At 36.1% G+C, this 25,739-nt stretch overlaps 1 protein-coding gene across 4 annotated transcripts in view; it reads right to left on the reverse strand.

Annotated features, from left to right (window-relative positions):
* Positions 1 to 16,155: 16,155 nt before the first annotated feature.
* The window catches only part of SKIL (SKI like proto-oncogene), a 30,420-nt gene continuing 20,836 nt past the window's right edge, over positions 16,156 to 25,739 (reverse strand). For all 4 annotated transcript variants that reach the window (XM_078069318.1, XM_036081793.2, XM_078069316.1 and 1 more), the window contains 3 exons: positions 21,922 to 22,163; positions 21,410 to 21,634; positions 16,156 to 20,540 (listed from right to left, as the gene is read on the reverse strand). In XM_078069318.1, the coding sequence (XP_077925444.1) occupies positions 20,382 to 20,540; positions 21,410 to 21,634; positions 21,922 to 22,163 (626 nt within the window). In that variant the 3' untranslated portion in view covers positions 16,156 to 20,381. The remainder of the gene's footprint in view (positions 20,541 to 21,409; positions 21,635 to 21,921; positions 22,164 to 25,739) is intronic.

Here is a 25,739-nt window from a genome sequence, read left to right on the forward strand (position 1 = left end):
CAACAGAGGAGCTGAGAACTGCCCTGAGGAAAAGAGGCGAAGCATCCAGCATTCCATAGTTACTAGCGGAAAGAAAATGATCCTTTCCTGTGGGTGACGATCATCAGAGGTGGCCATTGCCATAATAACGGTGTCAATAACAATAGCAACTCACACTTATCCAGCTGTACTGTCATGTTCTATGTGCATGCATTTATATTTATGTATCACCTCATTCTCTTAACAACCCTCTGTGATAGGAACGATTGTTTACGCGTAATACGCCTGAGGAAACAGCATGAGAGGTTAAATTGCCCAACCTCACTCAGCTGGGAAGGGGGAGAGTCGGTGGGCCCATCTCACCTTCCCTCGTTAACCATTCCTGGGAACCTCTCCTGATTATCACTTTCTGAAAATCCCTAAAAGGCTCAAGCTCCCCGTTTTGACACCTTGAAAGCTAGGCTGACTGCTCCGGCTGACAGTAGGTTATATATCTGCGCTCGACAGAGAACTCCGCCTAGCCTAGAGTGAGAGCTCTAGGAGTGTACCTATCATCACCATCATCATTAAGCCTCCTTCTCTCCCGGCATTCAAATAATATCCATTGTATGCCCTTTTTTATCATGCAGAGAAGTCCTCCTTGGGCTATGTTTACATTAAAGAGTTTCAATCCCCTTTGATATATTTGGCTTCTCTTATTCTATCCCTCTATCAACAATCATGAGATTTAAAGATGAGGAGGGTTTCAGCAAACCAAAACTTCCTATTCAATACTCTAAATCTAAGATATGGATTGTAAATCACAGCTACTAAGCTTTCCCATATCTATGCTGGGTGTCAGGGCAAATCACCATATCTTCTAGGGAAGACTAGCCTTGAGGAAAACCCAAGGAAATCAAGTGCACAAACAGAAAAGGCTGACAAATAGATGACAGAGTGTCAAGCAGGAGAGCCCACAATTGCCCCAGAGAGCACAGCGAATAGCAATACAGGCTGAGCTGCCTGGCTTCAAATCCGGGCTCTACCACTTACTAGCTGTGACACCAAGTAGCTTCATCTCTCCGGGCCTCAGATTTCTTGTGTCAAATGGGGATGAAAATAGTGCCTACCCCATGGGCTGCTTGATTATCATGTGAGTTAATATACATATAGAACTTAAAACAATGGCTGGTACAAAGTACGTGCTCAATAAACCTGAATAATGATCCAGAGCCCTTGCTTCTGCACTCTTATGTTCTCCCTGCATTCATACAATTTGATTTATAGAAACTACTGTATAGGAATATGTCCTTTTTTTGAGGGAGCCATTGTGTTTGGGGGCATTTCATCACCTGGATGTTTTCAGATATTTCCTCATAACATTTTTTAAAAAGAGAGAGAGATTTTTGTATTAAGTACAATATAAACTATAAAACCCATGCAACATCAATTCACTGAGAAAGCAACTGTGAAATCTGCACTCTTGTGACTCCATTAGCATTTGACATTTGAACAATAAAGATTCGACCAATCAGAATTCAACAATGCTCAGGTCACCCACAGGTGACACACACAGGTATCTGTAAAGGCAGATTTCAGAACTCAGACCCTAAATGGTAGAAAGAGCTGTCAGTTGTTAAGATCTTGGGCTAGAACCTCCTGAGTTTATATTCCAACTTTATTGCTTGGGTTGTCCCTTAACCTACATAACTCTCAGGTTCTCCATCTATAAAGTGAGAATAGCAGATGCCCCACTGGGTTATTGTGAGGGTCAAGTGAGAGGACTTATACGAAGATAGATAGATAGATAGATAGATAGATAGATAGATAGATAGATAGATAATTTATGTGTATATACACATATATATTATAAATGGGCACTCATAATGTTAACTACTGTTAATATATTCATAGGCAAAATAGATCAATTGAAAATATGAATTGCTTTTGATAAAGATTAAAGCTAAAATAATTAGGCTATAATTATCATTATCTATTAACAGAAGAAAAATCCTGAGATGAATGTCTAAACAATCACAACACAGATGTACAAAAGGCCACTGGAGGAAGACCAGCAGAGGTAACCTGTTTGAATAAATCAGCTCCAAACAAAGAGAGAGCATGTCCCTTGGAAAGGAAGTGGGGCAGCATGGAAGCAGCACAGGAGAGGGTTTAGTGGCCCACAGACTCCAAGGCTCTCTGTATCGTGGGGAAGTTCCTGAAGCTATTTTAACTGAGGGACTTTTCCTAAAATCATCCACATTCCTTGGCTGTGGTGATTCTTCTCCCCAAGGCTTCCTTGTGATTAGGAAATGACTTCCCACATAGTGTAACTTAACTGATATTCCTAGTCTCCCACAGACCCAGGTACCCTTTTTGTTGTGAAAGTCAGTTTCTCAGAGTCCAGTCACCCCAGATCATTGTCAACAGTGGGTCCCCAGTACTCCCAGACAAGGTCTTTCCAGTTAATTTTCTCTCGGAAAACTGCCTTGTCATCTCTTCACATTTCTATAGTATATCACAGAACTAATAAGATAAAGCTGAAATCTGATTCCACGTCTTCCGACCCTAAGTCCAATATTCTTTCTATTATTGAAAGTGTAAGAAGGGTCTTTCCTTCCTTAATCTTACTCAAAAATAGGGGCGCCTGGGTGGCTCAGTCGGTTAAGCGTCTGCCTTCAGCTTAGGTCATGATCCCAGGGTCCTGGGATCGAGCCCTGCGTCCAGCTCCCTGCTCAGTGGGGAGTCTGCTAGTCCCACTCCCTCTGCCATTCCCCCTGCTCATGTGCTCTCTCTCTCTCAAATAAATAAAAGCTTTTTTAAAAAAAATCTTATTCAAAAATATGTGAAGGAGAGCATGAGAATGTCAGTCACTGACCTAAACCCCACATGTGTACTAAACAAAGAAGGTGGCCTGGTTAACTGTTCTTCTACCATTTCCATCTAAACCTAGTCAGTCATAGCTTGTCATTCAGTTAGAGCACTAATGCACATGGCATTGGCAAGTGGGTTTGCTGACAAGCAGCAAAAAGCCCACATAGAAAGCGAAACTTGGGCCAAAGGAGTGGGCTTGCAGCGACTACTAGTGGTTGTCTTTTCTCATTGCATGGTTGGTAAAAACATTTTCTGTGTAAAGGGGCCTATGACGGCGGAGAAACATGATTAACAACAACTTCCCACATTCCAATGTGTGGTCATTAGCCCCAAATGGAGTGTCCACTTCTTTGTAAAAAGCTTTCCTCATAGAGACACCTGGGTGGCTCAGCTGGTAGAGCATGCAACTCTTGATCTCAGGGTTGTAAGTTCAAGACCCATGTTGGAAAAAAGAAGTTTTCTTCGCGTATTAGGAAACACGCATTTCTTTAGAAAACCAACTGTGAAAACTTAGGACATATACAATACCACTTAGGTGAAATTATTCATTTAAAAATTAAAATACTTTTAGTAAGACCCCCTTGTAAAGGATAAATTCCTCTAGTAGGAATACAAAATTGCAAATACACACACATTTTTAGAAATACTGTAGTATAAATCCATAGTGTAAACAAGTGTATCCAAACATAGACTTTAAACGAAATGCCCTGTGAATTTGGGGGTTTTGTCTATCTTGTTGATCACTGAAATCTGAGTGTGGCCCAGCGTCTGACAGACATAAAGTCACTCTGTACGTATCTGTTGAATGTAGCTGAATTGAAATGTTCCCCCAAAAAAGAGAGACTGCATTGCAAGCCTCCAAGTTTCACTAGGATGCTGTCTTTGTCTGTCTGGGCTGCTAGAACAGAATACCATAGACTGGTTTATAGACAACAGAAACGTTTCTCAGAGTTCTGGAGGCTAGAAGTACAAGATCAAGGCACCAACGAGCAGATTCTGTGTCTGGTGAGAATCCTCTTCTTGGTTTATAGACAGCAGTCTTTTGGCTGTGTCCTTACATGATAGAAGGGTCAAGGGAGTTCTCTGGGGTCACTTTTATAAGGCACTAATCCCACTTATGAGGCCTACACACTCATGACCTAATCACCCCCAAAAGATTAGGTTCAGCCTGTGATTGTGGGAGGACACAAATATTTGGCCCATAGCAGCTGGGCATCTGAAGAAGAAGGAATCAGGAGGCAGGGATTAGAACTGGTCTGAGAGCAGGCAAGAGGCAGAGGGAAGGCGCTTTGTGGTCTCAGTACCCACCTGCTGTCCTTGTAAAGAAGAGCCTTCTCCAATAAGGCCTGTGTGCTGCTCAGGTCTCAAGCAGGAAAATCTCTGATCACCTAGAGATACTGGCTCCGTCAAGGTGTCTCCACCAAGAGCAGAGCAGAGCTTTCACAAATGACTTCCATCTAGAATTTCGACTTCAACTACTGGGGAAAAAACTGCCTTCTCGGGGTCCCATTTCTTGGCCTTCTTGATGCAATTAAAAAACCATTCCTGCAGAAGCCAATTTATTAAAAATTTCCCCTCCTTCCACTTGGAGATAAAGCAAAATAATGAAAAGTTGTACCTGGATTGTTAGGTGTGAGTCCTTTCCAGAATGTTTTCTCTCCTCTGCCTTCAAACAGCTATTCATCTGCTTCTCTACCAGAAGTTTCAGAATACATTGGATGGGATAGGTCTCATTCAACCTCTAAGATCATACGTCCTGAAGACCGGTAGAAGTCCTTATTTTTAATTCAAACCAGAGATCACATTTTCTGAAAATAGAATAGTAGTGAAGTATGTAAGTACTAAAAGGAAAATAAGACAATTAACTCAAAGGCCACACCATTAAATTCTCTTCGAAATTAAGAGCAGGTGTTTCCATTTACCCACCTAGGACATCAAAATACAGAGCAATCTGTCAAACTGTAAGTCTTGCACTGAAAAATGTATGAATTACAAAATAATCAAAACTATCGTGTGTCCTCTTGTTATTCATTCAATACATGATATAAGATCATAAATTATGTTATCAACACTATACTGTTCCATAAAGAATTACTACAGAAGAAGTGTACGTCTCAATTGTACTAATTTTTTCTTTTGTTTATTCATGTGTTTGTTACATAAATAAAGATTCTACTTTATGAATTATCCTGAATGAGAACATTCCTGGACACCAAGATCCAAGGGAGACATTAGAGCAGGTGGTTAAGGGCACTTGGTTGGAATCCTAGCTCCATCACTTACTAGTTATTTAACTAGTTGGGCAAGTTATTTAACCTCTCTGTTAAGTTATTCTGTTTAGTAACTAATAATATTCTATTTCTTGCCAGTAAAATGATATTTAAAATAGTAATTATTTTACAATAACCATGAGAATTACTATATGTAAAGTGCTTGGAGCAGTGCTTGACACATATAAGAACTCAATAAATATTAGCTTTTATAAGTAATCAGTTGGTTTTAAATCTATTTGAAACCAACATAATCTTCATATTACATAGCAGTGAAATTCAAAACATTTCATAATCTGGTAGCAGATGAACAAGAATTTGAAAGGAAAGCAAATGGCATCTCTTCTCTAACTAAAGGAGAAGGCCTTTTTAACAGCCAAGATATTTCTAGCACTTCCCTCTTTTTGCCATTAAGATTTAACAACTAGATACAATTCCTTTTTAATTCTGTTGGTAATATTTTTGCAGAAATTAGCTTGGCCACTGGAGGGCTCTCATAGTCACTCATTAACACTATATAAAAGTGATTCGATAAAAATAACACAAAGAATGAACATTACAAATACTAATAAAACATATGATACATCCTTTTATAGAAGTAATTTAGTAATATAAGCTAAAGGATTTAAATATGTATATTCTTTGATCCAGCTTTTAAAAGTCTTCCTAAGAAAATCATTATGTAAGTATTCAATTAGTTTTTTTTTAAGGTTTTATTTATTTATTTGAGAGAGAGAGAGAACACACGCGAGTGGGGTGAGTGGGGGCACAGAGGGAGAGGGACAGACAAGCAAACTCGCCACTGAGCAGGGAGCCCCACGAGGGGCTTAATCCAAGGATCCTGGGGTCATGAACTGAGCCGAAGGCAGAGGCTTAACCAACTTATCCACCCAGGCACCCCCAGTTTTTCAGTTTATATTTCAATTAAGTGTTCAGTTAAGAAGCAAATATGTTGGGATGCCTGGCTGGTGCACTCAGTAGCATGTGACTCTTGATCCTGGGGTCATGAGTGCAAGTCCTGTATTGAACATAGAGCTTACTTAAAAAAAAGAGAGAGAGAGAGAAGTAAATATATTATAAAATATGAATTTCAAAATGCAAATTGTTAAATTTCATTTAGAAATATCTGGATGGTTAGAGATTGGCTTTTAAATACATACAAATGTATGTGGAAAATCAATGCTGAAATGATAACAAGCAGTTCCTTTAGGTAGTGAGACTGAGGGTTCTTTCCCTCGCTCTTGTTCTTTAGGCATTTTCCAATTTTCCATAATGAGTATGAGTTGATTTTAAAATGAGAAAAAGTTTTTTAATTTTTTTCATTTAAAATGCTTTCAATATTTTTAAATGTCCATGATTATAAGGGTCTATAAAGAGTACTCATGTCCCTATACACTATGTGACCATCCTGATGATTATGTCACTCCCTCACTGGCAGTCCTTTTCACCTTCAGAACATAGTCTGAAACCTTTAGGATGCAAGACCACACAGACCCTTTGTGAACAACCCTCTCAGCAACCTCTCCCCTCCTCTGTACAGCCCCCCACCCCAAGCAACCTCCATACCAGTTATAATGAACTTTCTGGCAGTTCTTCATAGAAGAATGCCACACTCTCTCATTCCCTATGCTTTACACCTGCCCTTCACCCTGTAGGAAAGGACCTTTCTCCACCCAGCTATTTTCCAGTCACCCAAAATTAGCTAGCCCAAGAACTTGCTAAGACAGGACTTTCCCTGCCTTTTCTTATAAAGTTCTGAAGGATTCACAAAGCACCTTGTGTATGCTTATATCAAAACATAAATTACCAGGGCACCTGGGTGGCTCAGTCGGTTAAGCGGCTGCCTTCGGCTCAGGCCATGATCCCGGGGTCCTGGGATCGAGCCCCGCTTTGGGCTCCCTGCTCAGTGGGAAGCCTGCTTTTCCCTCTCCCTCTGCCTACTACTCCACCTGCTTATGCTCTCTCTCTCTCTCAAATAAATAAATAAAAATTATTTTAAAAAAATAAAATAAAGATTTTATTTTTAAAAAAACATAAATTACCAATATTATACTGTTAAGTTTCAAATTAAACTGTGTGACTGGTTTTTTCATAAAGTATAAAACTGTATTCATTACTAGCCTCCAACCTGTCTGGATGTAGATCCTTCTTCCTAGAAGGCTTCCCGACACAGCCACAGCTCCTCCTCCCCAAATTCACATCTCTCAACGTTCTGTTCACGTATCATTTGGGACAGGAACACTCCTCACCTTTCAGGTTAAGTTAAGTGTACTCTTCATGTTCCCCTAGCCCTCTGTCTAGAACTGAGACATGCTGCTTTGAAATTATCTGTTCAGGTGTCACGGAGTTCCTCAAAGGCAGAAGCTATGCCTGAGTCACCGGGATACATCCACTATCTGTCAGGCCAGGACGAACAGCAATCATTGCTATCTGAGCTAAACACCTTCCCTTAAAGCTTTCCGAATCAAGGCTCCAGCTATAATGTATACAACTCTGTGGGTTCAACCAAGATTATTTTGGAGGAAAATTTTGGTCCTATCCTGTGGTAATCAACCTCTAAGCCAACCCCCAGTGATCCCTGCCTCCTGGTATTCATTCTTGTGTAGTGCCCTCCCACACTGTCCCAGGGAGAGTCTGTATGAACAATAGCATATGACAGAAGTCATGGTATATCACTTGCAAGATCAGGTTATAAAATGTCTGTGGCTGGGGCGCCTCGGTGGCTCAGTCGTTAAGCATCTGCCTTCGGCTCAGGTCATGATCCTGGAGTCCCAGGATCGAGTCACGCATCAGGCTCCCTGCTCCGCGAGGAGCCTGCTTCTCCCTCTGAAACCCTCCCCCCTCTCGTGTACTCTCTCTCTCTCTCTCGTTCTCGCTCTCCCAAATAAATAAATAAATCTTTAAAAAAAAAAAATGTCTGTGGCTAAATAGGACAGTGGTAAGCCAAACAATGAACCTGGTAGCTCTAAGCTCTCATTCTCCCACAGAAACATTAAAAAAAAAAAAAAGGCGCTTTGTCAGTGCTCTGGAAAACAGTCAAAGGTTTATAGCAACCAAGCAAACACCCAGTCAAAAAAAAACCATCTTCTAAAACGATAAGAATGTTTGGGGGTGTTTTGTTTGCCCTTTTTCTTCCCCTCTGCAGTCTTGATCTTGAAGCACCAACCCAGTTTCCAGATCCCCCCCTTGAACAAGAGGGAGCAAAGCAAACCTTATTTGAAAATCATTGTGTACATCTGGGGCGCCTGGGTGGCTCAGTCAGTTAAGCATCTGCCTTTGGCTCAGGTCACGATCCCAGGGTCCTGTGATTGAGGCCCGCATCAGGCTTCCTGCTCTGCAGTCTATTTCTCTCTCTCCCTCTGCCCCTCTGCCCGCTTGTACACTCTCTCTTTCTCAAATAAATAAATAAAAATCTCTTGACAAAAGAAAATCATTGTGTACATCTGTTCTGACTTGTCTGGGAATACTTGAACTACTGACAAAGATTCTCATCTTCAATTTGCCTAACTTGGAACTTAAGTGGAAAAAGCAATGGGGACTGCTTATAAACAATGCCAGGTGAACTACAAATTCACAGATGCCTGGGACAAGAGATAACAAGGTAGAAATGATCAACAGACTATCTAAGAACTGAAGAAGAAGCTAGGATGAGATTCTTTGGGAAATTAGAACATTCAAAAGCAGCTCTGTATGTGAGGGAATTTAGAAAGCCACACACATGCTGGCAAGATGCATGCCCAGAAAAGACCCAAGAAAGCCTTAACTTTCAGTTTGGGCTGACTCCTAGGCTAAGTGTTGAAGGAGTACTCCAACACAGAGTCAAATTGCAACAATCGGGAGAAATATTTGTACTTCTTTGTTTGCTTTTCTGTTTCTCTTTTTATGTTTTTTGTGAGTTTTTGTTGTTGTTTTGTCTGTTTAGCTCCTGGCATTCAAGGAAATCTTTCAAAACATTAGCTGAACATGAACTAAAGGAACAGATACTTCGGTGACCACACACAATAAGGAACAGTCTTTGCAAAATAGTGTGGAAAAGTCAACCAAGAAATCTCTATTTGGCAAAACTGTCCTTCCAAAATGAGGGAGAAATTAAGACATTCCCAGACAAACAAAAACTGAGGAAGTTCATTTCCACTAGACCTGTCCTACAAGAAATACTAGAGGGAATCCTTCAGATTGAAATAAAAGGACACTCAATGGTAACTTGAAGCTTTAAGAAATAAAGATCCCCAATAAAGGTGAATACTTGGACAAATATAAAAGCCAGTATTGGGCACCTGGGTGGCTCAGTCGTTGAGCGTCTGCCTTCGGCTCAGGTCATGATCCCAGGGTCCTGGGATCGAGTCCCGCATCGGGCTCCCTGCTTGGCAAGAAGCCTGCTTCTCCCTCTCCCATTCCCCCTGCTTGTGTTCCTGCTCTCGCTATCTCTCTCTCTGTCAAATAAATAAATAAAATCTTAAAAAAAAAAAAAAAAAAAAAAAAAGCCAGTATTATTGTAATTTTGGTTTGTGGTTACAGTCTGAGTTCCACATGACTTAAAAACCAATTGCATTAAAAAATAATAGATCTATGTTATTAAGCACACAATATATAAAGATGTAATTTGTAACATCAATAATAATAAAGCGGGGGGAATGTAGTGTCATAGGAGCAGAAGTTTTATATGCAATTGAAGTTAAGTTCGTATCAATTCAAATTAGAGTGTTGTAAGTTTAGGATGTTAAACATAAGCCTCATGGTAACCACAAAGAAAATGTTTATAGAATATACACCCAAAAAAAATGAAAAGGGAATCAAAATATGTCATTACAAAAAACTCAACTAAACATAAATTAAGGCAGTAATGGAAGAAATAAGGGACAAAAAAAGAAAAAAGCCATAGGACTTACAGCAAAAAATTGTAAAAAAAAAAAAAAAAGGAAGAAGAAGAAAACAAATAGCAAAATGGCAATAGTAAGGCCTTTTTTTAATTGGTAATTACTTTGAATATAAATGGATTAAACTGAGATTGGCAGAACGGATTTTTTTTTTTATTTAAGATCCAACTATATGCTGTGTACAAGACACTTTAAAACTATAAACACAAACAGATTGAAAGTGAAAGGATGGAAAAAGATACAGGAATACCTCAGAGATATGTGGGTTCAGTTCCAGATCACCCCAATGAAGCAAATATCACAATAAAGTGAGTCAAATGAATTTTTTTTTGTTTCCCAATGCATATAAAAGTTATGTTTACACTATACTATAGTCAATTAAGTGTGTAATTCCATTATGTCTAGAAAGAACAATGTACATACTTTAATTAAAAAAACACTTCAGGGGTGCCTGATGGCTCAGTCTGCTAAGCATCTGTCTTTGGCTCAGGTCATGATCCCAGGGTCCTGGGATTGAGACCCTCATTGGGCTCCCTGCTCAGCAGGGAATCTACTTCTCCCTCTTCTTCTGCCCCTCCCCCTGCTCGTGCTCTCTCTCAAATAAATAAAATCTTTTTTAAAAAAAAAAACAGGGGTGCCTGGGTGGTTCAGTCGTTGAGCATCTGCCTTCGGCTCATGTCATAATCCCAGGGTCCTGGGATCGAGCCCCGTGCCAGGCTCCCTGCTCTGTGGGAAGCCTGCTTCTCTCTTTCCTGCTCCCCCTGCTTGTGTTCCCTCTCTCGCTGTCTCTCTCTCTGTCAAATAAATAAATAAAATCTTAAAAAAAAAAAACTTCATTGCTAAAAAATGCTAATCATAATCTGAGCTTTCAGTGAGTCATAATCACTGATCACATGTCACTACAACAAATATAACAATAATGAAAAAGTTTGAAATATTGCAAGAATTACCAAAATGCGACACAGAAACACAAAGTGATCAAATGTTGTTAGAAAAATGGCACCGGTAGACTTGCTTGATGTAGGGTTGCCACAAACCTTCAATTCATAAAAAATGAAGTATCTGTGAAATGCAACAAAACAAGGTGCAATAAAACAATGTATGCCTGTATTCTGTGCAAATAGTAACCAAGAGAGCTGGGGTAACTATGCTAATATCAGATGAAACAGACTTTAAATCAAAAGCTGTTACAAGAAACAAAGGATATTATATATTGATAAAAGGGTCAATTCATCAAGATGATATAAGAATTGTAAACATAGGGGCACCTAGGTGGCTCAGTTTTTAAGCGTCTGACTTCGGCTTGGGTCATGATCCTAGGGTCCTGGGATCGAGCCCCGCATCTGGCTCCTTGCTCAGCGGGAAGTCTGCTTCTCCCTCTCCCTCTCCCACTCCCCCTGCTTGTGTTCCCTCTCTCATTGTGCCTCTGTCAAATAAATAAAATCTTAAAAAAAAAAAAAGAAAAGAATTGTAAACATATATGCACCAAACAACAGTGTCTGAAATATATGAAGCAAACATTGATAGAATTGAAGGGAGAAATAATTCTACAATAACAGTTGGAACCTTTAATACTCTGCTTTCAATAATGGATAAAACAACCAGACAGAAAATCAATAAGGAAATAGAGGACTTGAACAACACAATAAACCAATTAGACCTAAAAGATACATACAGAACATTCCACTCAATAACATCAGAGTACACATTCTTTGCAAGTACATATGGAACTCTCCATGATAGAACATATGTTAAGCCATAAAACAAGTCTTAATAAATTTAATAAGATTGAAATCATACAAAGTATCTTTTCTAATCACAATGGAATGAAACTACAAATCAATAACAGAAGAAAAACAGGAAAATACACAAATTGGAAATTAAACAACTCAATCTTAAACAACCAAGGAGGGGTGCCTGGGTGGCCAGTTGGTTAAGAGACCAATTTTTGATTTTGGCTCAGGTCTGATCTCAGGGTTGTGAGATAGAGCCCCATGATGGGTTCTACACTGAGCATACAGCCTGCTTAAGATTCTATCTCTCCCTCTCCCTCCCTTCACCCCACTCATGTTCTCTCTCTCTCTAAAAAAGCAAACATGCAAACAAGGAGTCAAAGAAGAAATCACAAGGGAAATTAGAAAATACCTTGAGACAAATGAAAATAAAAACACAACACAACATACCAGAACTTATGGGATGCTAATTAAATTTCTATTCTAAGACAGAAATTTATAGCTGTAAAAACATCCATCAAAACAAAAAAGAAAGACCTAAAATCAATAACCAAACTATAAATCCTGAGTAACTAAAAAAAGAAGAGCACACTAAACTCAAAGCTAGTAGAAGAAAATAATAAAGATTAGAGTGGAAATAGAGAAGAGAAAATCAATAAAATCAAAAGTTAGTTCTTTGAAAAGATCAACAAAATTGACAAACCTTTAGCTAGATTGACTAAGGAAAAAAACTCAAATTCCTAAAATCAGAAATGAAAATAGGAACATTTCTACTTATTTTACAAAAATATAAAGGATTTTAAAAGAATACTATGAACAATTATATGCCACCAAATAAGATAACCTAGATGAAAAGGACAAATTCCTAGAAACACACAATCTACCAAAAACAACTCATGAAGAAATAGAAAATTTGAATAAAACTATAACTAGTAAGGAGATTAAATCACTAATCAAAAACCTCCCAAGAAAGAAAAGCCCAGGGCTTCACTGGTGAGTTCTACCAAACACTGAAAGAAGAATCAACACCAGTCTTTCTCAAACTCTTCCAAAAATTCAAAGCACAGAGAATATTTCCTAACTCATTCTATGAAGCTAGGATTATCCTAATACCAGGACCAAATACACTACAGAAAAAGAAAAAACAAAACAAAACAAAAACTACAGACCAATATCCTTTATGAGTATTGATGCAAAAACCCTGAACAGAATCCTAGCAAACTGAAAAATATATAAATGCATCAAATTTACATGTTGTCCATCAAATATATTTCACATAAATAAATAAATAAATGCATATTAAAAGAATTATTCACCATGAGCAATGGGATTTATTCTTGGAATGCAAAAGATAGTTCAACATACAAAAACCAAGCAATGTAATACATCACAGTAATAGAAGGGGGAAAAAAACCACATGATCATCTCAAGTGCTGCAGAAAAAGCATTTGACAAAATTCAACACCTTGTCATTATAAAAACACTCAATAACCTAGATATAGATGGAATTTCTTCAACATGATAAGTAGGCCATATCTGAAAAATCCACAACTAAAAAAAAAAGGAAAGAAAGAAAAAGAAAAAACCCACAGCTGACATCATACACAATGATGAAAGATTGAAAGCTTTCCCTCTAAGATCAAGAACTAAACAAGGATTCCTGCTTTCACTACTTCTATTCAGCATAGTACTGGAGGTTCTAGCTAGAGCAATTGGGCAAGAAAAAGAAATAAAGTCATCCAAATGAAAAAGGAAGAAGCAAAATTATCTGTTTGTAGATGATGTGATCTTACACGTAGAAAACCCTAAAAATTCCATGCACTATAAAATTGTTAGAGCTAATAAATAAATTCAGCAAAGTTCCAGATACAAAATCAACACACAAAAATTAACTGCACTTTCTACACACTAGCAATGAACAATCTGAACAGAAATTAAGAAAATCCCATTTACAATGCATCAAAAGGAAACTAATATATAAGAATAAATCTGAGGGGAAAGTCTTATATGTTGAAAACTACAAAATATTGTTGAAATTAAAGACATAAATAAATGCAAAGCTATTCCATGGTCATAGACTGGAAGACCTAATATCGTTAAGATGACAATACCATCCAAATCGATCCAGACTCGGTGAAATCCCTATCAAAATTCCAATGGTGTTTTTGTAAAAATAGAAAAACCCATCCTAAAATTCATATGGAATATCAAGGGACCTCAAATAGCCAAAACAATCTTGAAAAAGAACAAATATGGGAGACTCGTTTCAAAACTTGCTACAAAGCTACTGTAATCAAAACAGGGTGGTACTGGCATAAGGAGAGATACATAGACCAATGGAGTAAAAGAGAGCCCAAAGAGAAACCTTCTCATATATGGTCAATGATTTTGGACAAAGGTGTCAAAACCATTCAACAGGAAGGACAGTTTTCAACAGATGATGCTGGGAACTGGATACTCATGTACAAAAAAAAAAAGAAAGAAATTAGACCCCTTAACCTTACATCATTTACAAAAGTAACTCAAAGTGGATCAAAGACCTAAATGTAAGAGCTAAAAAACATAAAATTCTTAGAAGAAAACATAGGGAGAAAGCTTTATGACACTGGATTTAGCAATGACTTCTTGGATAGGATAATAAAAGCACAGACAATGAAAGAAAAAATAAGTAAACTGGACTTCATCAAAATTTAAAACTTTTGTGCATCAAAGGACATTAGAAGTGAAAAGGTCACCTACAGAATGGGAGAACGTATTTGCAAATCATATATCTGATAAAAGATTAATATCCAGAATATATAAAGAACTCCTATAGCTCAACAACAAAAACAAATGATCCAATTCAAAAATAGACAAAGGACCTAAGTGGACATTTCTCCAAAGATATACAAATGGCCAATAAACACATGAAAAGATGCTTAACATCTAAGCCACTAGGGAAATGCAAATCAAACCACAGTGAAAATAACACTCTATATCCATTTGGATGGCTATTATCAGTAAAATGGAAAATAACAAGTGTTTGTGAAGATATGAAAAAATTAGAACCCTTGTGCATTCCTGGTGGGAATGCAAAATGATGCAGCTGCTGGGAAAAAGTTTGGTGGTTCCTCAAAAAGTTAAATGTAGAATTACCCAATGATCCAGCAATTCCACTTCTGGGTATATACCCAAAGGCTCAAAAGCAGGGACTTAATCAGATACTTGTAAGCCACTGTTCATAGCAGCATTATTCAATAGCTAAAATGTGGAAACAACCCAAATGTCCATCATCAGATGAATGCATTAACAGAGTAGGATATGCATGTATATATATACACATATATTTACAATAAAATATTCAGCCATAAAAGGAAAAGAAATTCCAATATATGCCACAACATGGATGTATCTTGAAAACATTTTGCTAAGTGAAGGAATGAAGGAAGTCAGACACAAAAGGACAAGTATTTTATGATTCCACTTATACAAGATACCTACAATAGGTAAATTCATAGAGACAGAACATAGAATAGAGGGTATCAAGAGCTGGGAGTGGTGGGAAAAGGGAGTTATTGTTTAACAGGTACAGAATTTCTGTCTGGGATAATGAAAATGTTCTGAATATAGTGGTGATGGTAGAATATTGTAAATGTAGCTAATGCCACTGAATTACTCTTAAAAATAATTAAAATGTTAAGTTTTATGTTATGTATATTTTGCCATAAAAAAATTGGGAGGATATGGTAATCAGACTCTAGGATGGCCCTCAATAATCCCTTCCTCCCAGTGTTCCATACCCTTGTGTAATACCCCCCAACTGCATATAGGCTGGACTTGTGACTTAAGAGTCTTAAGTAACAAAAGAAACTGCCATCATTCTTTCTCTCTTTTGGATCATTCATTTGGGGGAAGCCATCTACCATATTGTGGAGAGCTCCATGGACAGGTCCAAGAGGAGGGAAGTAAGCACCTATCAACAGCCATGTGAATGAACTTGAAAGCAGATCCTCCAGCTGTCAAGCTTCCAAATGACTTCAGCCCTAAATAACATAGTAACTGCACACTTGTAAGAGCTCCTGAGCCATCACTCAGCTAACCTGCCTTCGGGTTTCTGACCCTCAGATATCGTGTGAGATATCTGTTATTTTAAGCAGCTAAATTTAGGAGTAATTTGTTATGTTGTAATAAATAATAATGCCAGAGGTGGGAGTAGAGGAGTAAGGGAAAGAAGTGAAAGCAAGAGACCATATATCATGAAAGAAAATAATCAAAAATGCTGGTATGTTCTATACCTGAAATATTGCATAAAATTTCATATTTTGTCATTAAAAAAAGATTCCTCAAGTTAATCATTTAGTGTGTAATGACTAATAGACTTTAAAGGAACAAAAGGAGAAAATGTCATTCTTAAGGGACAAGAAAGTTGAGTTCACACAGGATACTAAAAGGGCTTCAAATCAGTTTCATTGGCATTAAAAGTTTTTATTCTGAATTTAATCCACAATCTATACAAGTTATTTACAAGGCATGAAAATGGAAAACAGCACAAAATACGATTGAGGTATAAGCTGAGAGCACAGTATGTCATGTTTCAATAAATATAATTCAAAATTTGTAAACTAAGTGACCAGATAGATGAGTCTTGTTTTATAGTAAAACCATATAAAATATTTATTTCACGTGAGGTAGAGGACAGTTTTGTGTGTCATGTGATGCAACCAACCACAGCAATTTTAACCATAAAACTGTACATCATTGGCAAAATTTTAAATTGAATTATGGTCAATGTAGTCAACAACTTGTTTCAACAGTTGCAGAACAGATATTTCACTTACTGCCTTCACAGGTTAGAAATTCAGAAATAATTTAAGACTACTGTGTTGGCTTAAAATTATCAGGATAAGCAAATACTTCTAACAGGATGGTTAAAAGCAAGTATATTTTATTTCTCCCAAACTATAATTCCCCCAAAGTTGTCCTAGATTAAGCAATTCTTTTAGCAGGACTTTTTTACTAGAACTACTTTAAGTATGCTGTGCTTTATTTTCAAGTGAGGTATCTATATTAAAGAAAAAAATCATAAATTTCTTTTACATTCAACTAACTTAATATACTATTTTGTTTTCTGGGCTTAATTTTTAATTTCAGTTTTTACATTTGATCACTTTCTAATTCAAAAACAGTAGCACTATATAAGACATTTAATTCTATTACTAAAGAAACAAACTCCAGATTGCATTACAGTTTCAGAAGCCATCTAAAATGGAAAGATTTTACAAAAACAAAACGAAACAAAAAAAAAAACTGTCCTTTAAACAAGGTGTAATATAGAATAACCCATACAAATTTCTTCCAATGATGGAAATGCTTCGGTATCCTATACTAGAAAAAAATTTAAGCTGTTTATTCAATCCCACAATGTATAATACAGCAGTAATGTATCCCTTATTGCTGACAGCTTCAATAAAAATTGACAAGTAGTTCTAAGCACAGAAATAGATGTACAGTGTGAGCACAACTTATCATTACACTGATTTTTAATGTCCTGTCGTGCAGATTAAATGCATAAGAGCAAATGAAAATGAGGATTTTCCCCAAAGCAATCAAAACATAAGTCACTGAGAAGAAAATTTTAGAAGCTGATCAAAAACCTTCAGCACCAGCTTGACAATTAATTTTAGGAAAATACCTTGAACATGTTTCGTATTACTGGAGTTTCCTTATCATTCTACTTTCCTTCAAACAGAAGTCACAGATGTGCAAATAAATTGGTCGTTCTGTCATGACTTCTAAAACCTATCGATAACCTGCAAATATCATTGTACTCGTCTATTTCACCTATTTTAGTAACTGGTTTTTAATTCAGTATGTACAAATGATTTTATATCTCAACTGGTAATATATTAAATATGTTATAAAATTAGCTCAAGAAGCATAAAACATCCTGACTCTCATGGACACAGAAATTCAAGCAAAAGAATATGCTCTACAAAACTAAAGCACAAGCCAAACTTACTTTTGTTGGTCAAATCTTTCATAGTGTTACAAGTTGCATTTGTGAAATCAGGCTGGTTTAGAGCTTCCTCAATGACAGCAGATTTTACATTTACTACCTTTATAGATTTGGTACCTTTTACTCACAACAAATACAGAAACTATCATCACCCAAATTAAACATCACCCATCACCCAGTAAGCTAATATTCTATCTTTTCTTCCTTCTTAAGATGCTCTAGCACTTTTGATAGGTCGTTCCTTTAAATGCAGCTTTTTAAAGTAAATATTTTTATATTTTTCCTAAAAAGAATAGTATTACAAAGTCTGAGGAAAAATCTGCTTGCCTAATAAATTGGCACACAAAAACTAACACCAAAACAAACTTTAAGCTAGCAACCAACACACAAAATGAGCATGCAAAGAATAGAAGAATAAGTTTATATGGATATTTCAGCAGAGGCCACTTTTAAAGTATCACAAAATCTCTCTATTTTCAACCTATGTGGTGCAGTTTAACTTAAAATTACTTTTAACTAGAATAGGTATAATATTTACAATTGACTAAAAAGCTCTATTTTCAAGGAAGTTAGACAGAAACCTATGGCACATCAATGTATCTTCTGGAAAATGAAGACTATACAATTTTACGTGGCAAGTTTTCCTTACGCGTAGGACTAGAAAAAATATTTTACTCAATTCTAACTTAAGAGTTTATGATCATTTAAAGATGTTTAAGCACTGCTTAGAATTTTAAAATAAAATATTTCAAAGATTAAGCAATTTATTTTAGAAGTTTTGGGTTGAAACTTAACTTGTCATTTACTAAGTAACATAAGCACGAAGATTTTTTAGTAAATTAGAAAAACAAAATTATAGGGGCTTGAGTTTATCTCCCGAAAAGCTTAACTGTGACACAACTAAAATGAACTTTATCATAAAATGTCTTTTTGATTTTTCTTTCTCCATATCTAAATAAAAGGTATTAGGAGGGTCTATCATTTTTAACATTTATTCCTCCTTGAGGAAGCCAAGAATCAACAAATTAAATTGCAGGGTAATATAGTAAAATTTAAATGGGAAATAGAAAATACACATTTACATCACACTCTAGTAAAGAAACTATACTTTGAGAAGTACAAAAATTCTTTTAGGATATGTAAGTACCATTAAGTGAAATACGAAAATAACTGGCTAAATGATAACCTACTGATTTCTGAAGTTCTATACCAGTAGAGCATCTACTGTCTACACTAGAAATAGTATACAACCTTAACTCTAGCTGATTTATTTTAAAAATAAATTTAGCTCTCAAGTAATTTCATACAGTACCCTAGATGAGAACATAAACATATAATTCCTGGAATAATAATGTCAATTAATGGTAGCTTCAAGAAACTTCCTTTAAAAAATGCATACTAAGAATTTTACCTAATATCTTTTAAGCCAATAATTAACGAAAATGAAATTTGCCATTAAAGAATGACAGACTTTTCTGTGCAAACAAAAGTGCAGAAGATTTGCCCCTCCCCCAAACTATGGAATTCCTCTGTCTTCTAAAAATTATCTAAAAACCTTTTAGTAGCAGGTAACTAAACTTCCCTATATTAACCTACCATACACTACCAGTTGACTGTAAATTCCTGATTTTGATATTAAGTAGTAATTGAAAATGGTCCATTCGTGCAAATATTGATAAGACTTAACATTTAAACATACAAAAATCCAAAAGAACCTTCAAGGTATTTAATATTTTACAATTTAAGGAAAAACGAACCCATTAAGGAAAACAAATCCATTATATAAATTTCAGTAAGACCCATAACTACATATAAAAACTGTACAGGAGGATTATGAATCGTATACAAACTGATGTACGTCAATAGTATCAATTTTTCTCAAGAACATTAACATTTTCACACCTCTATTAACAACATAAACAAAAGTTCAAAAATTACTACATGAAGTTGTCGCATAAAAAAAACTTCTAAACATAACCACATTTAAACCAAAAAACAAATTACAACTGCTTTTTGTATTTAATAGCAGTGTATAATAAAGTATGTTATCCTTCCTCATTATGCCTATGAGGTGTGCTATAACCTCATCAATGAAATTCCTCTTTTGACAAAATGTCTCTTAGGAGACATTAAAAAAAAGAACTGGTGGAAATTCATACTATAATATGAACAAAATAAAAGCAAATTTTATGTATAATAATGAGTATACTGTATCAATTTAGAAAGGAGACTGTTAACGAAAAAAATGGAGATTCAACTCCTTCAGTAGCTCTATATATTTGAAATATGAAGCCACCATTGTATGTAAAGTTGAGTCTGAAATATGGGTAACAAAACTGACCACAACTATCCATCACACAATGCAGCTTTTAGAAAGTATACAACTGCTAAATTTGCATTAGAAATATAGGCAGATTATCTAATAGTTCAAATCATATAGTACTGTTTTTAAGCCGGTTGAAAAAAAAAGGACAAAGAAGCATACATTTTCATTCATTTGGAAAATGTAAAAATTTATGTACTAATATATAATCTCTTCACTTTCTCTCATCTACAAATGGATAGGATGCCTAGTAATCTTCATGCAGACAAGTTACTCAGAATTCAATAACCAAAGCAAACAAACAAAAATAAACCCGGTTGGGAATACACAGATGAATCTCTTTAAAGGTTTCTATTCTTTAACAGTCTTAGATGATTTCAAAATTTGCAGCTTTAGCTCTTTTATCATCATCTCTAACTTCTGTCTTGCCTCCCGTTCCTGTCGAAGTTCATCTTGGAGTTCTTGCCTATCAGCCTCAGCATGGTCCAATCTCTGTCTCAGTTCTGCCAACTGTGAGATTTAAAAGACTGTCAGTTTTCATTCAGTTTTGTTTTTCCATTTAATCTTCACATAATAGCAAAGACCTACTTTCAAATTACTTTTTACAAAATGAATTACATTTGTAAATTCATGCATACTACAATCTCTTGAGTATCTAAAAATATTCATCCAGTTTTGACATAATATTGAATTGAGGGGGGAAAAAAATGGGTCAAGAGAACTAACACCTAGAGCACTTTCATTATGCCCTACAGTTTAGCATACCTCTCACACACCCTGCTCGAGTTATTTGTTCATCTTCCCCAAGTTGCCAGCTACTATTCATTTTTGCTCAAGTGCTTTTGAACATAGTGGGCAACAATTCATGTCTGTTAATTTGGTGATTTGAAGGCCCATAAACTACATTAAGATAATACAACATTTGATATTCAGAGAGCTAGAGATTAGCAATTTGGGCAACTAAAATATAGAAACTTTCATTAGAAAGTTTAATAAAGCAATCAAAATTTAAAAAAAAATCATCTTGGGGGGCGCCTGGGTGGCTCAGTCTGTTAAGCATCTGCCTTTGGCTCAGGTCATGATCCCGGGGTCCTGGGATTGAGCCCCACATCGGGCTCCCTGCTCAGTGGGGAACCTGCTTCTCCTTCTCCCTCTGTCTACCACTGCTCCTGCTTGTGCTCTCTGTCAAATAAATAAATAAAATCTTTTTAAAAAAATCATGTTGGATGATACACCATAAACTTGTGTTTAACAGAATTACCTATTTTGAAATCTTGCCCAATGAAATGAGCTTGACAAAAAGTAACTTTAATAGAGAAGGTAACAGCTTCAATTTCCACATTGAAAGGGTAACATTATACAAACTGAGTAATTCTTACCTGTGCTGCATATTCAGCCTCTTTGTCTTTTTCTAAATTTGAATCACAGGTACATTTTTGCTTCATTACCTGCTCTAATTTTTTCTCTAAGTCTTTCTGTTCAATATAAAATTCTTCCATTCTATGAGCATGTTCATTCTGCAAAGATTCAAGCTCTTTCTGCAAATTTTGCTGTTCTTCAGTGAGTTCCTTCATAGCTTTTGAACTACTCAACATTTCAACTTCCTGTAATATAAAGAATAACAATACAATTTTTATTTTATTTCCATCATGCTAAAAACTTCAATAAAGGAAAAAATAGGACAGAAAACATCTGAAATTCAGCTGTCACATCAGTTTTATATATAAGTAATTATTTTGAAAAACTATTTTCTCTAGAAATTTGAAAGAAAATTGCTTATGAGTATAGAACCCTAAATCTTAAACACATTTACAATATCTCCCTTGACTTTTCTTGAGAATGTGCAAAAGTATCTTTTCATAATAGACTATCATTTAAATAACAATTTTACCATCTGAAGTTGTTGCTTCTTCTGCAAAATTGAGTTCAGTTTTTCCTGTTGTTTTACATAAGTTCTCATTACTTCTTCCATGATCTTTCCTTTATCATCCTCACAGATGATATCTTTGACAAGAAGTGGAGATGAAGCTGCAGTATCATGGTCTATTCCTGCCTTGCTTGTGTCTCTGATGAAACTGCAAGTGGTAGACTCGGGTTTCTTTTTACTTGTAGAATTATTTGAGATTGATGGATCTTTGAGAGGCAAAAATGAAGTAACAAAAAATGAACATCACTGTTAAAAAGTCACTAGAACCCACAAACAAAATGAAAAAAAATTCCATTTACAAATGAAATAAAAAATAATGAAATAGTTAAGAATAAATTTAAGAAAGGTAGTACAAGACCTATACAATGAATACTACAAAACATCATTGAAAAAAATTAAAGACCTAAATAAATGGAAAGGCATCCCATGTTCATGGATTGGAAAATTTAATATTGTTAAGATGGTGTCATGAATTGAATGTTAGTGACCCCAAAATTCATATATTAAAATCCTAATGCCCCATGTGATGATGTTAGGCGGTGGGGCCTTTGGGACATAATTAGGTCATAAGGGTGGAGCCTCCATGATAGGATCTATACCCTTATAAAAGAGACTCCAGAAAGCTCTCCTGCCTTTTTCACCATGTGAGGACTTCCACCATGTGTCTGAAGAGAACACAGACCTTTATGAACCAGGAAGCAGGCCCCTACCAGACACCAAATCTGCTGGTGCCTTGATTTTGGACTTCCCAGCCTCCAGAACTGTAAAAAATAAATGTTTGTAGTGTAAGCCACCCAGTCTAGGGTATTTTTGTTATAGCAGCCTGAACAGACTAAGATAGATGGTAAATATTCCCCGAACCGATCAACTTTTTTTTCAATTCCTATTGAAATCCCAGCTGGCTTTGTGGCAGAAATTAACAAGCTGATGCAGAAATTCATATGAAAACACAAGGAATCCAAAATAGCCAAAATATAATATTGAAAAATAATAATAAACTTTTAGGACTCACAATGCCTAATTTCAAAGCTTATTACAAAGCTACAGAAATCAAGGCTGCATACTTTTATGGGCAACTGGTATTTAACAAGGGCACCAAACAACTCAATCAGGAGAGAATGGTCTTTTCAACAAATAGTGTTGGGACAACTGTAATCACATACAAAGAGTGAGACTGAACCTCACACTGTATATAAAAATTAACTCAAAATGGATTGAAGAGACCTAAATGTAAGAGCTACAACTCTTATATGTAAATCTTTGTGACCTTGGTTTAGGCAATGGTTTCTTAGACATGACATCTACATAAGCAACCAAAGAAAAAATAAATTGGACTTCATCAGAATTTAAAATTTTTGTGCTTTGGGGTTCCTGGGTGGCTCAGTCTGTTAAGCGTCTGACTCTTGATTTTGGCTCATATCATGATCTCAGGGTTATGAGATTGAGCCCCACCTCGGGCTCTGTGCTGAACATGAAGCCTACTTAAGATTCTCTCTCTCCCTTCCTCTCCCCCTCCCCACCCCACTTGCGCTTTCTCTAAAAAATAAAAATAAAAAATAAATAAAACTTTTGTGCTTCAAAAAACACCAACAATAAAATGAAAAGACAACTGATAGAATGGCAAATCATATATCTGATATGGGTCTACTATCCAGAATATATAAAGAACACTTATAACTCAATAGTAAAGAGAGAACTCAATTTAAAAATAGGCAAAGGATCTGAAGAGATCCAATAAAACATGGAAAGGCACTCAATATCACTAGTCATTGGAGAACTGCAAATCAAAACCATGAGATACCACTTTACAACCATTAGGATGGCTATAATTAGAAGACAGACAATAACAAATGTTGACAAAGATTGCAGAAATTGGAACCCTCATAAGCTGCTGGTAGAAAGGAAAATGGTACAGCTGCTTTGAAAAACAGTCTGGCGGTCCCTTGAGATATTAAACATGACCCAGATATTAAACATGACATCACTCCTAAATATATACCCAAGAGAAATGAAAACATGTCTATGTTAAAACATGTGCATAAGTGTTCATAGCAGCATTATTCATCACAGCCAAAAAACGGACACAATTCGGGGTACCTAGCTGGTTCACTTAGTAGGGCATGCAACTCTTAATCTTTCTAACCTTGGGGTCATGAGTTCAAGCCCCACGTTTGGCATGGAGCCTACTTTAAAAAAAAAAAGTGGACACAATTCAATGTCCATCAACTGATAAGTGGATAAACAAAATGTGGTATATTTATCTATACAATAATAGAATATTATTAAACCATATAAAGAAAACAAGTATTAAAATATGCTACAACATGGACTGAAAAAATATTATCCAAGTGAAAAGCCAGACAATAAAAGGTCACATATTATATGATCTCTTTTATATGATATGTCCAGAATAGGCAAATCTATAAAGACAAAAAATAAATAGAGGCTGGGGGAAGAGGAAAATAGAGAGTAACTTCTAATGGATTACAGGGTTTCTTTTTGGGGTGATGAAAATGTCCTGAAATTAAATAGCTGTGATTGTTGAACAACTTTGTGAATTTACTGAAAGTCACTAAAGTATACACCTTAAAAGGGTACATTTTATAACATATGAACTATATCAACAATTTTTTAAAAGTCACTAGAATTAATTTGGGAAAAAAATATAACACAAATATGACATAACAGTATGTTACTAATTAGTGTTCACCATATTTAAATCCAAAGAAAGCTGAATTTTAAAAATCTCAAAATTAAAGTACAGAAACCCCCCAAAGAATCTCAGTTATCTATGAAAACAGTTAAATGACTAGTGGACACTTCAAGACACTCCAAGATAGCTGAAATAACTGTCACACTTGCCTAAGCTGTAAGCAAAGCTCTGCTGCTATGTAGAGGGTAAAACAGGCAGCATTTGAGCAGACATGTCTCCTTTGGTCCACAGTATTTTAAAAGACATTGTAACTAGGCAGCTTTTTTTTTTTTTTAAAGATGTCCAGCCAGCATTCTGCTTTTTATGCCATCTGCCTGGCTCCCATAGCTATGAGTTTTCAATCCTTGCTTATCACATGGCTAAGTTTCCCTGATTCCTATACCCAACAACTCTTACATACTTCTTAGCATTATTTTTTTCTAAGACTTTCATTCATTCTTTTTTTTTTTTTTGAGTAATTTCTACACCCAACGTGGGGCTCAAACTCACAACTCTGAGACCAAGAGTCACATGCTCTACTGACTGAGCCAGCCAGGCACCCCATTACATACTTAGCATTATAAAATGGTTTCTCAGTTCGCAGCAAATTAGAAAGGACCTTCTGAAGAAAACTGACAGCAAAAAAAGGGCAGGAAAGGAAAAAAAACAATCACGCAAAAATCACTTGCAGTATGAAACCAGGCAAACTACATAACTACATCATTAGCCTCTATAGCTATAACTGTTCTAAAAAAAGTATAGGACCTGAGGTTCTAAGTAGTCACTCAGAGTTTTGAAAGGTGCATTTTTTTAAGATAAAAGCTTAAATTATCTGGAACACTCTTAAATAGAAATCCTCTTTGAAAATGCTGACTAAGGGCTCCTGGGTGGCTCAGTTGGTTAAGGTTAAGTGTCTGCCTTCAGCTCAGGTCATGATCCCAGCTCAGTGGAGAGCCTGTCCCTCCCTCTCCCACTCCCCCTGCTTGTGTTCTCTTTCTCTCTCTGTCAAATAAACAAAATCTTCTTAAGAAAGGAAGAGAGAAGAAAGAAAGAGGAGAGAAAGAAAGAGAGGGAGGGAGGGGGGAGAGAG

The sequence above is a fragment of the Halichoerus grypus genome, chromosome 1 (assembly GCF_964656455.1).
Source record: "Halichoerus grypus chromosome 1, mHalGry1.hap1.1, whole genome shotgun sequence".
Classification (NCBI taxonomy): Eukaryota; Metazoa; Chordata; class Mammalia; order Carnivora; family Phocidae; genus Halichoerus; species Halichoerus grypus.